Genomic DNA, 13,548 nt, shown 5'->3' with positions numbered 1-13,548 from the left:
ACCTTACACTTGCCGGGCAGGTGCTTGTGCCACTGAGCTATACTGCCGGGTAAGACAAGATTTTCATGTTATTTTATTTCTGAAGGGAAAATTACGTAAAGGAAACTTTGTATCTGAGAGTTTTAGCTACCAATGAGAGATTTCTACTCTTTATCAGGTTCTGAACACCCCGAAGGCAAACTCAGTAACTGATGAAACACCCCCCCCCATGTTATACACCCAGCCCAGCGCTTTTCAAAGTCAGTTCTCAACCCAGGGAAGAAATACGTGACTTTTTATAGCACTCTGTAATAACTCATCAAGCAATGCTTTTGCTAAAATAGACACCAGCTTTTTTTTTATTTGGCATACAGAAACTTTGTTTTTGCAATTAAAACTTAACTCATGTAAGCAGCATAACTATTTTTCATAGCTGATTCATTAAAACACTGCCAAAAATGTGTAAAAAAAACCTATTCAATAAATAATATTTGATCCAACTTTAGTCAGAATTCTCTAGCAGAAATCACAAAAAATATTCTATTTCTTTTCTAAAAGACTGAGTGACCATGTCATTTACCTGTCATACTGGAATACTTGTAAGAGCAGCAGGGAATGATGATGATGATAAAGATAATGATGATAATTAAACCACTACATAAACCTAGACATTTGATCACTCTAAGGAGGAGACAGATTCCAAAAAGTAGGTGGGCCCTACTCAAGTTTTAAACAAAAAAGATGGAACAGTATGCATATAAATAAATATTAGATTTTAGAGATTATTCCCTATGACACATCCTCAGGGGAACAAAGATTATAACAGACATTCTGTTACACTAAAGCAAATAAGCAGAAACTTACCTCTGGTTTGGGGATAAAAGCTTGACCTGGAATGGTAAAGATGTGCTTGACACTGCAGAGGTATTGAGCCATAATAGAAAGGCGACTGCGCTGCTTGCTTCCTGTAGTGGCTACAAGTCTCTACATAGGAAAAGAAAGGAATTTCAGCATGGCTTGATGAAACAGAATAGAGCCAACATTTCTTTATCTCTGATGCTAGATTTTTTGAGGCAAATGATAAAAGGACAGGATAGCTGACATATGACATGTATCCAACATGGGGAATATGATTTCCTCCAACATAATCAATATCTTGGATCTTGGAAGTACATATTGTATCATGTATAATGCACTAAAAAACTCAGGCAAGAAAACTTCCCTACCATTAACTGCTGGGGATTTTCAAATTACTGTTATATTGTATAGCAAAATGTCCTCATAAAACAACTAATCAATAAATTCTGAAGAAATTAGCAAGCACAATGGAGAAGTAAAGATCAAATATTTAATTTCTTGAATATTCCACCACAGAAATGAACATTTTTAATGGTTTCCTTTTCTTTATTTAAATATAACAAACTTTGAACATTCAATAACCCTTAGAGAATTGGCCATTTTTGATATACTTTTGTAAAAAAGTAGGAAATTTTTATCCTTTTAAGGATCATTTCATAATTAATTAGGTATATCTAAATTAAGTAAATACAACACAATTTAAATCAAAGTTCTAGCAGGATGCTTAAAAAAAGAACCTTAATTTCTATGTACATTATATATTTTTAAAAGTAAGTTCCGTATAAAATTATACAAGACCCTCCTGAAATATGCTGGCACTGTTGATGGGAGGGCCGCGCCCTCAGACATCAAGATTAAGGCAGTGCCGCTACTGGCACAGACAGGCCAGCAGGACAAAGGCTCAGACACAGACTCAAGCACATGTGGGTCCTGATAATGCGACAGCAGCTCTAATGAAGACAGGCCAGACATTCAGCAGTACGGATATAATCAGGTATCTAGAGAGGACAGAGTAGATCCTAACCTTTGATCACAACCTAATGTAAAATCTGCGTAAGTATCTACGACTCCCATGGCACAGGAGAACATCTTAAAGATGCAAAAGCTACGAAAGACTGACGTATTTTGTTCTACTTAAGTTAAAATTTTACGTACAACAAAATACTATACAGACTAACTACAAACTGAGAGAAGGTATTTGAAGGATCAAAGGATTCACGTGCAGAATATGTGAACAAAGGGTTAATGCCAGAGTACAGAAGAAATGCCTACCTATTAGTCATTAACAATTATAAGATAAAGAACTAAAAGAAAATATAATAAGACAAATTATAGAAGAAGTACCCAAATGAACAATAACCGCAAACTATGCTCAAAGAAGGGATAAACTATGTAACATAAACTATGTTACAAAGGAGGAATATACAAATTAAAACCATGAGATTTAATTTCGTATTTATGAAGTGAGCACAAATTAAAAATAAAGAAACTGCTAGAACTAGCAACGATGTGTAGTATCTGGAGCTACAGGAACTCTCAGGCACACTAATGAGAAGGGCAATCAGTGTAAGTACTCTGCAGCACACTTGGCAAGTTATAGTAAAGCTGAAGTTATATGAATCCTCGTGACTTGTTAGGCCTACCTTGGGAATATATCCTAGAGAATCGTTTCTACACTTACATGAGCGGTGTAGCACCACGTGTAGTATTAAAAAGAAGTAGAAAAACATAAAAGTCCATCCACAGGTGAATAAATATTGTGGTTACTTTTGTCAACAGAATATAAAATAGTTAAAATAAATAACAGGGGTTTTCAGTGTAACTTAAACCCCAAAATAGAGTATAAATTAAGAGGCACAAAATAAGTACAGTATGATGCTATTTATGTAAAAACTCCAAAAGATGACTCCTATTATTCATTCTGTGTGTACCTATATATCTGTATGTTATCTAAAGTAGAAAACATGCATAGAAATGATGATTATCAATTTTAACATGGAGCAACCCACAGGAAGAAAACATATAGAAGTCTCCAAACAGATCTACAGAATTTCTTTAAAAAAGAAACAAAAGAATATGGCAACATATTAAAATTGGACAAAGCTGAGTAGTGGGTAAAGCAATCAGACCTACTGATTATTCTGAAATGTAGTCTGCTTCTCTGTGTTCTTCGAGCTACAAAGACATTCCAACCCTCTGGTGAATGACTCGTTTTTACTATGACACATGCAGTATCAATAATGACTGCACTCAGCCCAGGCCAGGTACGAGGCTGAGCACCCCAGACCAAGCCATCAAAGGTGCAGTGCTTTTGGAGCTTGCTGCTGCTGCGCTTCCTTTTTCTTGCTTCCCTGTCATGTGCTGACCTACTCCACTAACCCTTTACTTCACTGCCTCTAACCTGCTGTGGGCATAAAAACTGCATAATTTGGCTTGTTAGAACTTTGCTTTGACTAAGATGAAAAAAGTAGGTTCTATGTGAGATGCTGAGGAGTTTTATAGGCAAATTTGGAAATTTTGTAGCACTTATTTTCTTACTCAGAAGCCATCCCTTTGTGCTATCCAAATTTGTGTTTTTAATCACCTGGCTCTTATCTGTATCAGGACATTTAAAATTATTGGAAAGGCAAACTCAAAATAAGTGACGAGTTATAGCATATAACTCAAAGTAAATTCTTCCTTACTAACATTTCAAACCAAGAAATGTATATATTCTGAAGCAAATAAAAAAGACAAAAGAAATACAGATTTAAGTTAAAGTATAGGCTTTTGGATCAAATGGTCAAAAATATTTCTAGCTCTACACGCAGGAAAAAAGGACCTTAATTTACTGCCAGAATAGAAGTCAAAAATTCAAAATGCATTTTAACTGCATTACATCCAATAGCACAATTCAAACCAGATCTTTAAAAGCTAGCATGAACATAATTATAATATTTAAAAAATGAACCAAAAGAAATGCCCACATTTTTGAAATTATTATTTCATCCTGAATTTCCCTTGCATAACTAATATTTTACTTTACATCTAAAAGGTGTGTTTTCACTGACAAATTCACGAGAACTCAAAACTCTCCTGTAAGGCATAAAGTTAAGTGCTCCAATTTGATGTAAAAATACCTTTAGGTCTATTTCACACAGAGCCCTGAGCATCCAGCACTGGGGAGGGGGTCCTCTACAGGCTAGGAGACCAACTGACTAGACTATTCAATCTTTGCTGCAAAACTGCTCAGGTTTTGGAGATGAGAACATGTAACTCATCATCTTAACTTAGACTAGAGTAGCACACACAACTGTCCCTAACTCATTAAGTAAAAATTCAAGTTACAAGCCAGGAAATCCTACAAAAGGCTTCAATTAAAAGTTAACAAATAGTCTATGAGGCATTTAAACGTGCCCTGCTATTTCTGTGATATATTATAGGTAAAGCTATGAAACTCAATGTCTACTATTACGAGATACATGATTTCAACAACAAAAGGCCAGGAAACCAAACCAGCTAAGTTTTCGGTAAAAGGAAACCTCTAACCCGTCAGCTTTAAAAAGCACTGTGACCAAATACGAGAAAAACAAGTGTTCAGAGAACTTGCAAGGACAGTGCTATTTCTTTGTAATTTTTAAAACAAGAAAAGGTAGGTTTACATCTGAGAAGTTACACAGCCTCACAAAAGGGACAAGGACTGTGTCATTGATGGAGAGGTAATTCACTGCTGTGGATGTACCCATAACAGGCAAGGTCTCCTGGCGAGGGTAGAAGACAGAGGTGGACACTACACTCAACTGGAGAGAAGCCACAGGTCCAGCAACATCCCAAACTTAAAACAACATAATTTTAGCAAAAACATATGACCTGCGTTACAGTTCAGTATTTTCTTACAACTACTCCATGACCTTTGGAAAGATATATTAAACTGCTCTAAGCCTGAGTGTCACTGAGTATGAAATGAAGTTAGATAAGACTGCTAAGATCTCATTTACTGCTACACAGTCTGATTCTATTTTATGAGCTGTAACTTAATACTGTCTGTACGTCCTTTAACGTATATGAGCTGAATTCTTAGATTTAGAACCTGTAGGGAAAGGCAGAGGATGGTGCTCATTTGTATCTGTTTTGTAAATGTAAATGTTAATTACACACTCAATGCAAATTCTTTTCAATATTCATGCTAAAATTTAACTAAAATCAACCTTTGTTAAAGAAAAATAATTGTCTATGGTGAGGTTATAGAAAACTATCATTAGTAACTACAACCGACACTGAGTCACTGCAAGCATGACTCCACCTCCTAGGCCTCTGCTCCTCTGCTACTTCCCCAGGAGTTAGAGTGTACAGTATTTTGCATCTCTATTGTGTTATATGAGAACACAAATACCATAATAATCATGTCAACTGAAAAAAATCCACCAATGCGGTATAATTAGAAATCTACTTGGTGATTGTCCCTGGTTGCTTGAACAGACCTTCTAACTTATGAAATTTCCTGAATGAGAGGGCGTCTTCTGTTACTCATGAGTCCTCCCCTCATCACTTCTGACTTCATGCTAATGAGGTGACATAAGGTGGGGCTCCTAGTAGACTCAGGATGGGGCTGATCACCAGACAGACTGACTGGTAACTCATTACTTAAACATAGGCTCAACAAGTTCTCCGAGCCATTCTAAGAAATTATGGAACCCGAGGAAGGGGTGCTAAGATCCCTTGATTCACAGCTGGTTGCTCAAAAGTACTGGAAGCCCAGACCTGTGACTGGCATCTGACCTGGGGCAGTCCACTTGTGGAACTGAGCTACCACCTTGTGGGATCTGACACTAACCAACTACAGGTGGAACTTGTCAGAATTTAATTAAGTACAGAAGACCAGCTGGTGTTTAGAGACTTGCAGAACTGCTTGGTATGGGAAAAACTCACACGGTGTGAAAGTGCTATGAATGTAAACGGAGTGGCTTTCTTCAAAACCGAGGCTTCTAAAGGTTGAGAAAATAGGGGAGAAAATTAGAAGCATTGGTCCAACTCAGACCAACAGGGACAGAATACACAGATTCATGAACAGATAACCATAAGGACCTTGGAGAAAGTGAAAATACAGTATCATTTTAAGAGTTCCTACAATACAAAAGGGTCTGACAGTTTGTGATGGAGAGTTCCAGAATTCTGAGGAAAATAATTTCAAGGCCAAACATTCCAAGCAACTTTTTTAGCCTTGGCTTACTGGGTTGATGCCGGGCCATGCTCTGTTGCACGGTGGGGGGCTGGGGTTGCTCTCCTGTTGAGAGCTAGCATCCCTTGCCCTCTGTCTAGTGCCAGCCACCGGATGAATCCCTAGCTGTGACTGCCAAAACAACTCCAGGCACTGTCACATGTCCCCTAGAGATGGGTTGGGCAGAAGTATCCCTGTTGGAAATGAGTGTGCAGAACCCAGGCAAACAGACAGATGGATCTGAGAAATGAAATTCTGTTCATACACTTAAATTATCTGAGAAATTATCTACAGAATCAAGCTCATGTAGTTATACATGTTCTTTCTCTGCCCTGGGGCTGGGTGTATAGCAAGTGCAGCCCATGTGACCTGAAAGGTACAGGCCGCCCTGACTGTGTTCTACATTTTTTTTTTAATTTTCTTTTTTACTGTTAGTAAGGTGTGTAGTATCTAGTGATTACACCTGTCGTGAGGAGGTGGTACCTGTATGTAGCACATCTTAGTTCTGCTTTCATCAGCTTTCCCCCCTTTTCTCACCACCTTCCATTTCTAGATCCCTCTACCACTGACAAAATATGCATCCCTGATTCTCATTATCTATGTTTTATTTTGCTCTTTAAATTATTTATACTTTGGATTTCTTATATAAGAGAAACCATGCGATATCCAAACTTACGTGTCTGACTTACTTCACTTAACATTATGGTCTCAAGGTGCATCCATTTTCCTATAAATGACTCAACTTTACCATTCTTTATGGTAAAACAGCACTTCATTTTCTTTATCCATTCATCTGTTGAACATGTAGGTTGCTTCCAAGATTTGGCTATTATGAGTGGTGCTGCTATAAATATGGGTATGCAGGGGGCTGGGGATATAGCTCAGTGTCATAAGCGCTTGCCTGGCAAGCCTGAGGTCATGAGTTCCATTCCAGGTACCAAAAAAAAAAAAAAAGTCGGAGATAAAAGTGGACAATGGATTTGAATAAAATGGATTTAAAAAAAATGGGTATGCATGTATCACTGTGATAGGGTCTTTAACTATTTGGGGAAGATACTAGAAGGGTAATGGCTAGGTTGAATAGAATTTCTACTTCTAGTTTTTCTGAGGAATTCTGATATTGATTTCCACATTGTGCTTGTTTACATTCCCACCAATACAGAAGCATTCCTTTTACCTGTAGCCTCACCAGTATGTTATTATTTTATTAATATAATGTTATTACATTATTAATGGTAGCCATTCTTTCTAGAGTAAGGTAGAATCTCAATGTTGAAGATTTTGTCATGTATTTATTGGCCATTTGTATTTCTTCAGAGAAGTGTATGCTCACTTTAATTGTCCATTTTTTGATTGGGTCTTTTATTTTGGGTGATTTAATTTTTTTGAGTCATCTATTTTTGATTTTTGAGTTCTCTATATACTTTAGATTTTAGTCCTCTGAGTTCTTTGAGAATGGCAATTTTTTTTTCCATTCTGTAATTGTCTCTTCACTCTACTGGTTGTTTCCTTTGCTGTACAGAAGCTTTTTAATTTGACAAAATCCCATTCATTGATTCTTGAGTTATAATCTACTCTCAAAGGAATCTTAATTATTAAAAAAAGTTTCATTCTGAAACAACTATAAAGCTGAACAATGTGTAAGAAATATCATTTTTACAAACCAGACAACAGACAGCGCAGATCTGTGATCTCATAGAAGGAAAAGGAGGTGAGCCCAGACTGCCGTAGCATATGCAGGCAGGGGTATAAAGGGCCCCAGAGACCTTTCACTGGGGGAGACAGGGGCTGGAGACTGGGGAGGCCAAGGCAGGAAGACATCATTCTCTTTCTCACACAGTGGCATGTACAACAAGCACGGACACACACATACACATACTTGCAATGCTCAGAAAGGGACGGTGGAAAAAAGAGAGGGAAAGGTGTGAGCCAAATCTAAGGGCTGAACTCTGTGACCCTGACTTAAGCAGCTCTGAGGTACAACTCCCTGAGGCCTGGGAGGTTGGCAAAAGAGAAGTGGGGAAGAAGCTTACACAGGGCAAAGAATAGGCTGCATTCCCAACAGCTAGAGACAAATCTCAAAAGGCCTTGAAATGCAAAGTGTATTGGGCAGAGTTCTTAGAAAGGCCATGACTTAAAGGGGCTCAAACCCAAGTTAACGTCTACTCTGGTTCCATCAGACAATTTCTAAAAGCATGCCTCACATAACCTGCACTTATCTAAGAGCCCCAAATAAACAAAAACAAAAACCCCAACACCATAAAACCCTGCCCTCAAAAACATTAAATTAGAAAAAATGCTCACAGTATCTGGTCTCTCTTCAGAAATTATCAAGTTTGCAAAGAGTAGAAAAATAGCATCATAAAAAGGATGAAAAACAATCTATGAGTGAAAAAGCACAGAAATGAGAGAGTCAATGAAATTGCTAGGCAAGGATCTTGAAACAACTATTAAAGGGGATATAATTCAGTAACAGAGCAACTACACAGCACCTATAGGACCTGGGTTCCATCGCCAGCAGCACACAAAACAGCTGCTACACATATCAGACATACTGGCAGGTACAAAAATAGCAAGGAAAGCATGAACACAACGAGCAAAAGGAAGATATAAAGAAGTTCCAAATAGAACTTTTGGAGGTAAAAATACAATATTTTAAGTGAAAAATATACTCCATAGAACTAACAGCATATCAGATCCTACATGGTTTTGAAGACATGGTAACTGGAACTTTTATGTAAGGTAAACCACTAAAATATTTTTTGTAATGGCTAACCAAATATCCACAGATTACTAAATAATTCCTTTCTTTACTGATACTTTATGATCTGATCATTATCACATATCAAACTGTCTACTCCTGGACCTTCTCATCAGGCCATCAACCTGTCTTGTGCCATGTCACACTATTTTGATTACTAAAGTTTCACTATATATGTTAACAAAGCAAGTTCTCTCTCATTCTTCTTTTTCAACATATCGTATATTCTTGCATGTCCAAGATCCCAAATACATAATACTATACTTCAAGAGAAATTCTTTAAGGATTATAATTATATTAGATGTATTACAAAGCTATGTGTTTGAAAAAATCAGCTTCTTTACAATCATCATTTTTCCTTTTAGGATTATGGTATTTCTCATGACTGCTCTCAATAAACTATTGTGGTTTTCAGTGAGGTTGTATAACTTTTTATTTTAAAGGGAATAAAAAAACCACAAAATAACAACAATATAGACAAAAACAAACAAAGCAAAAACAATAAAATGATATAGGGTTTCAAAACAAAATGATAGGAATTAACAGTGGTTGTTATATTACATATGGTTATCTTCAATGAAGTTGCTCAGATTGCCAGATAGAAGAATGCAAGACTGATTAAACCATTAAAAAGAATAAAGAACAATAAGGAAAAAACCATTAAAATGATATAGAGCTTCACAAGACAAGATGGGAGGAATTCACCAATGGTTGTTCTGTTGCATGTACATCTTGGAAACACCCCAAATGCCTACCAATTATGGAATGGATAAAAAAGATGTGGTATTTTTATACAATGGAGTATTACTCAGCTATAAAAAAGGATAGACTCAAGGCTTTTATAGGTAAATGGATACAACTAGAAACCATACTCATAACCCAAAATGTAGTTTTTTTTTTAAACAAGTCTTATGCTTAGGTTTTCAAAATAATTATGTATCTGCAAATAGTATTTTTTACTCCAAATAATTACAACTTTCACAGTGGTACCTTGGTTCATGAACTTAATTCACTCCATGATTCTGGAAAAGATGGTCACATTTATGTTCATGCAAGAAGGACAGCTATGGCTGTGCTCGTCCCCTGATGTAGAGTTTGCAAACAAAAATAAAACTTTGCCAAAGCTTCTGTTTATGAACCAAATTGCTCACAAAGGTGTTCCTGAGCCAAGGTACCACTGTATTTGTTTCATTCCCTACATACAGTCTTTAGTTTTTTATTTATTTACAACTAATTCAATCCTAAACTCCCTTGGACTTGTATTCTTTCAATATATGAACCATGATAGGTATCTATCTCACCTTCTTACTTGGCTCTGATCTGATCTGATTATGTATTAGAACACAGTTTTAAGATGCTCCTCCTGAGGATTCTCTCCTCTGTGTTCTAAACTGGGCCCTCTGTACAGCACCTATATTAAAACTGTATTAGAACACAGTTTTAAGATGCTCCTCCTGAGGATTCTCTCCTCTATGTTCTAAACTGGGCCCTCTGGATTTTACATTCTTTTCTTCTAATCAAGGCAATGTTTTTGCAGAGATGTTGACAGAGATCAGTGAAGGCCAGACTTATTAATCAATGGCACTAACTGGGATCCATATGTTAAAAATTGTAAAAATGATTTCTACTTCAAACATACATAAAATCCTTTCATAAGGATTATAGATATAAATGTGATAGGTAAAACAAAGCTTCTAGAAGATAACAAAAGTATATCTACATGATCTCAAGATATAAAAGGATTTCTTTAACAAGACACAGAAAAACACTAATCATTATCTAATGACTTCACTCATGAGAATGTCTAATCTTTAAAAGCCATTGTAAAAAGAAAATGACAACATGTCAAAGAGCAGAAGAGGAAATCTGCAGCTTGTCTAAATAATGAGGACTAGTATGGAGAATGTGAGAACTCTGAATCCAAAAGAAAAGACAAGTAGCCCAACAGAAAGATATGCAAGCTGTGCACACACATACCTAAAGTGCTGTAAACACATAAAATGGTTCTCAGTATCATCTGAAACCACCAGAAACACAATCAAATACAACACGATTTACCATTACTCTTAGATTAATAAAAATATGCGACGCCAGCAATACCAAGTACTGGCAAGAATATGGAGCAAGATGAAATCAGGTACACTGCTGGCAGGGATATACGTACGCAGAATGACCTCAAAAACAATTTGTCACTATCTAGCAAGAGTTAGGAGTTTGCAGTTCCACTTCCATGCATATACCCTAGAGAAATCTTGCCCAGGTGTCCCAGCTGACATAAATATAAGAACATTCATGACAGCTAATTCTAGGTCCTCAAATAGGAGAATGGACAAAAAAATGACAGCCAATCAGTGGGTGGTATGTATGTTACATAAATAAAGTAGTTATGAGTAATATAAGCAAATCCTATAAAAGATGTTCTAAATAAAAAGAGTGTATTTCTTTATGAGTTCATTTATATAAAGTTCAAAAAAAGATAAAACTAAAGTACACTTTTATGTGAATATAAATTCCATGTGATGAGAGACTATGGAATCACAGCACTAATTACCTGGGTGATAGGGAGTGGACAGGATATGCAATCAGAGTGAGGTGGACTTAGAGCTTACAGTTCCTCTCTGGTATGGTTTGTGCCTAGATGTACCTACCCCTAAAGCCTCGTGCAGTCTTAGGCTTTTTTGGAGGTGCGTAAATCTAGAGTTTATTATTAATTCAAGGTTCAATGCTGGGATTAAGGGTGAGAGTGTTGTACCCCCCTACAGGGTGGGTAGCCTGAACACAATATAAAGAAGAGAAAGACGCTTGTCCCTGCCTTCTCTCCTACTGCTTTTACTGCTTTCTGCTGCCATGAACTGTTGCCTCCCCTGCCATGCACCACCCTGCCTTGCAGCCAGCTGGTTATGAACTTAAACCTCTACAAACTGTGAGCTAAATAAAATAAATCTTTCCTCCTTTAACTTTGGGTGTCAGGTATTTTGTCTCAGCGATGAGAGAAAAGTAACCAAGACACTCTGCAGCACAAGAGCTGCCTGTGAACAGCTTAGAAGTTTCCATCCTAGAGACTGACTCAGAACGCACCTGCCACGGGGAGGGCGGCACAGAAGGCATCACCAAGATAAAGACTAAGACAAAGTCCTAGATAATAAGTACTAGATAATAAGACCTTTCTTGCTTCAAGTTGATGATCACATTTTTTATCATCCTACTGGGCACAAAGGACCAGTTTTAAGATGCCACTCTCTGAACCCCACATATGGATGCATGGCTGACACAAAGCTTTCGCCTTTCTCTGATCATGTCTATGGCTGCTTTGTCCCTACTGCACCTCCTTCTTGGCTCACACATATCACTCACACACATGCTCCCTAGGAGCTTCCAGTCCTGCCGTCTGTCATCACATGCTTAAGTTTTAGCTGAGCTGTTGCTGGGTTTCTCTGTCTGTCTACAATGGATATGTCTATAATGGATATAATGGATTATGTATTAGAACATATGGTTGGCGTGAAAATGCAGTATTGTTTGGGAATATGATCATGTGATCAAATAACCAGAAGTTAAAGCTTACCTCAGCCACTTCCTTTTGAAAAGTCAAAGTCATCTGAGTTCTGCCATAAACAAAAGGTCCATTTCTATTAGAAATGTTTTCAAGCCATTTGATAATCAGTGGAGTTGACACACTGAAAGGCAGATTTCCAATAATGTGTACATTTGGAGGATCTGTTTGGCAGGGGCAAAAAAAAACTTAGAATCATTTCATCAGTAAATTCCAAACACAGTATTAGTTCAGAGTAAAATCAAACTGGATATCAATAGTAAAATATATTAAAAGATATAGCTGAGTCTTACTTAGTCTATTTTTTAAAAACATTTTATTTTAAAGAGAATAAAAAAAAAAGAACAATAGCAAAATGCAACAAGCATTGGTGAATTCCTACCATCTTGTCTAGTGAAACTGTAACGTTTCTAATTTTTTTTAAAATTTTTTTGAAATTTTTTATTCTCTTTAATGGTTTGATCAATCTTGCATTCTTACATCTGGTAATCTGAGCAACTTCGTTAAAGATAACAATATGTAATTTAACAGCCATTGTTAATTCCTATCATTTTGTTCCTTTTGAAAAGTCAAAGTCATCTGAGTTCTGCCATAAACATTTTTATCCAGAAACATTGTATCTGAATGCCCTTGTATCATTTTTATTGTTTTTGCTTTTTTTGTTTTAGTCCACTTATTCTTCAAAAGCAGTATTTTCTCACAATTGAGCTCTGAGTTATTGAAAGAATTCTATCTAATTAGTGTTCAGTCAGAGAAAATCCAGATTTCTGGTATGAAATAACTGGCTTGAAGGAAAAGATAATTTTCTTTGGACATGATGAAGTTAAAGTGCCTCTGGGGCTATCAAGGGGCTGTACGCCCTTGAAAGATACAGGCTGGGAGAAGTGAAAAACCAGGAGTGGAGTGACCTAGGTCCATCTGTAGCATTAGAAAAAGAACATGCCCAGAAAGAAAAACCACAGAAATATGTTAGAAATGGATGGAAAACAAAAAATAACCACTATCAAATGATAGTTACAGAAAGTTCAGAAATGTCAAAGGAAAAACAGGACGGATGGTCTGGTATTAAGGAAGACAACAACAGAGAAATCTTCTGAAGACAGCTGGATAACAGTCAAGTGAATGCAGGAGAGTGCAGTGAGGTAAGTGTCAAACAGGTCACTGTGATCCTAGCGTGGTTCGGCGGGGTGAGGGTAGGGG

General features: G+C 36.9%; 1 protein-coding gene across 2 annotated transcripts in view; it reads right to left on the bottom strand.

Moving 5' to 3' along the window:
* Tfb1m (transcription factor B1, mitochondrial) overlaps window positions 1-13,548 on the bottom strand; it is a 53,721-nt gene that overhangs the window by 26,730 nt on the left and 13,443 nt on the right. For both annotated transcript variants that reach the window (XM_005390549.2, XM_005390550.2), the window contains 2 exons: window positions 12,361-12,512; window positions 844-963 (listed from right to left, as the gene is read on the bottom strand). In XM_005390549.2, coding sequence (XP_005390606.2) covers window positions 844-963; window positions 12,361-12,512 — 272 coding nt within the window. The remainder of the gene's footprint in view (window positions 1-843; window positions 964-12,360; window positions 12,513-13,548) is intronic.

Source organism: Chinchilla lanigera, unplaced genomic scaffold, assembly GCF_000276665.1.
Source record: "Chinchilla lanigera isolate Chin_1 unplaced genomic scaffold, ChiLan1.0 scaffold00038, whole genome shotgun sequence".
NCBI classification, from domain to species: Eukaryota; Metazoa; Chordata; class Mammalia; order Rodentia; family Chinchillidae; genus Chinchilla; species Chinchilla lanigera.
The sequence above is the reverse complement of the archived record's forward strand: the minus strand, read 5'-3'. Positions and strand labels throughout refer to the sequence as shown.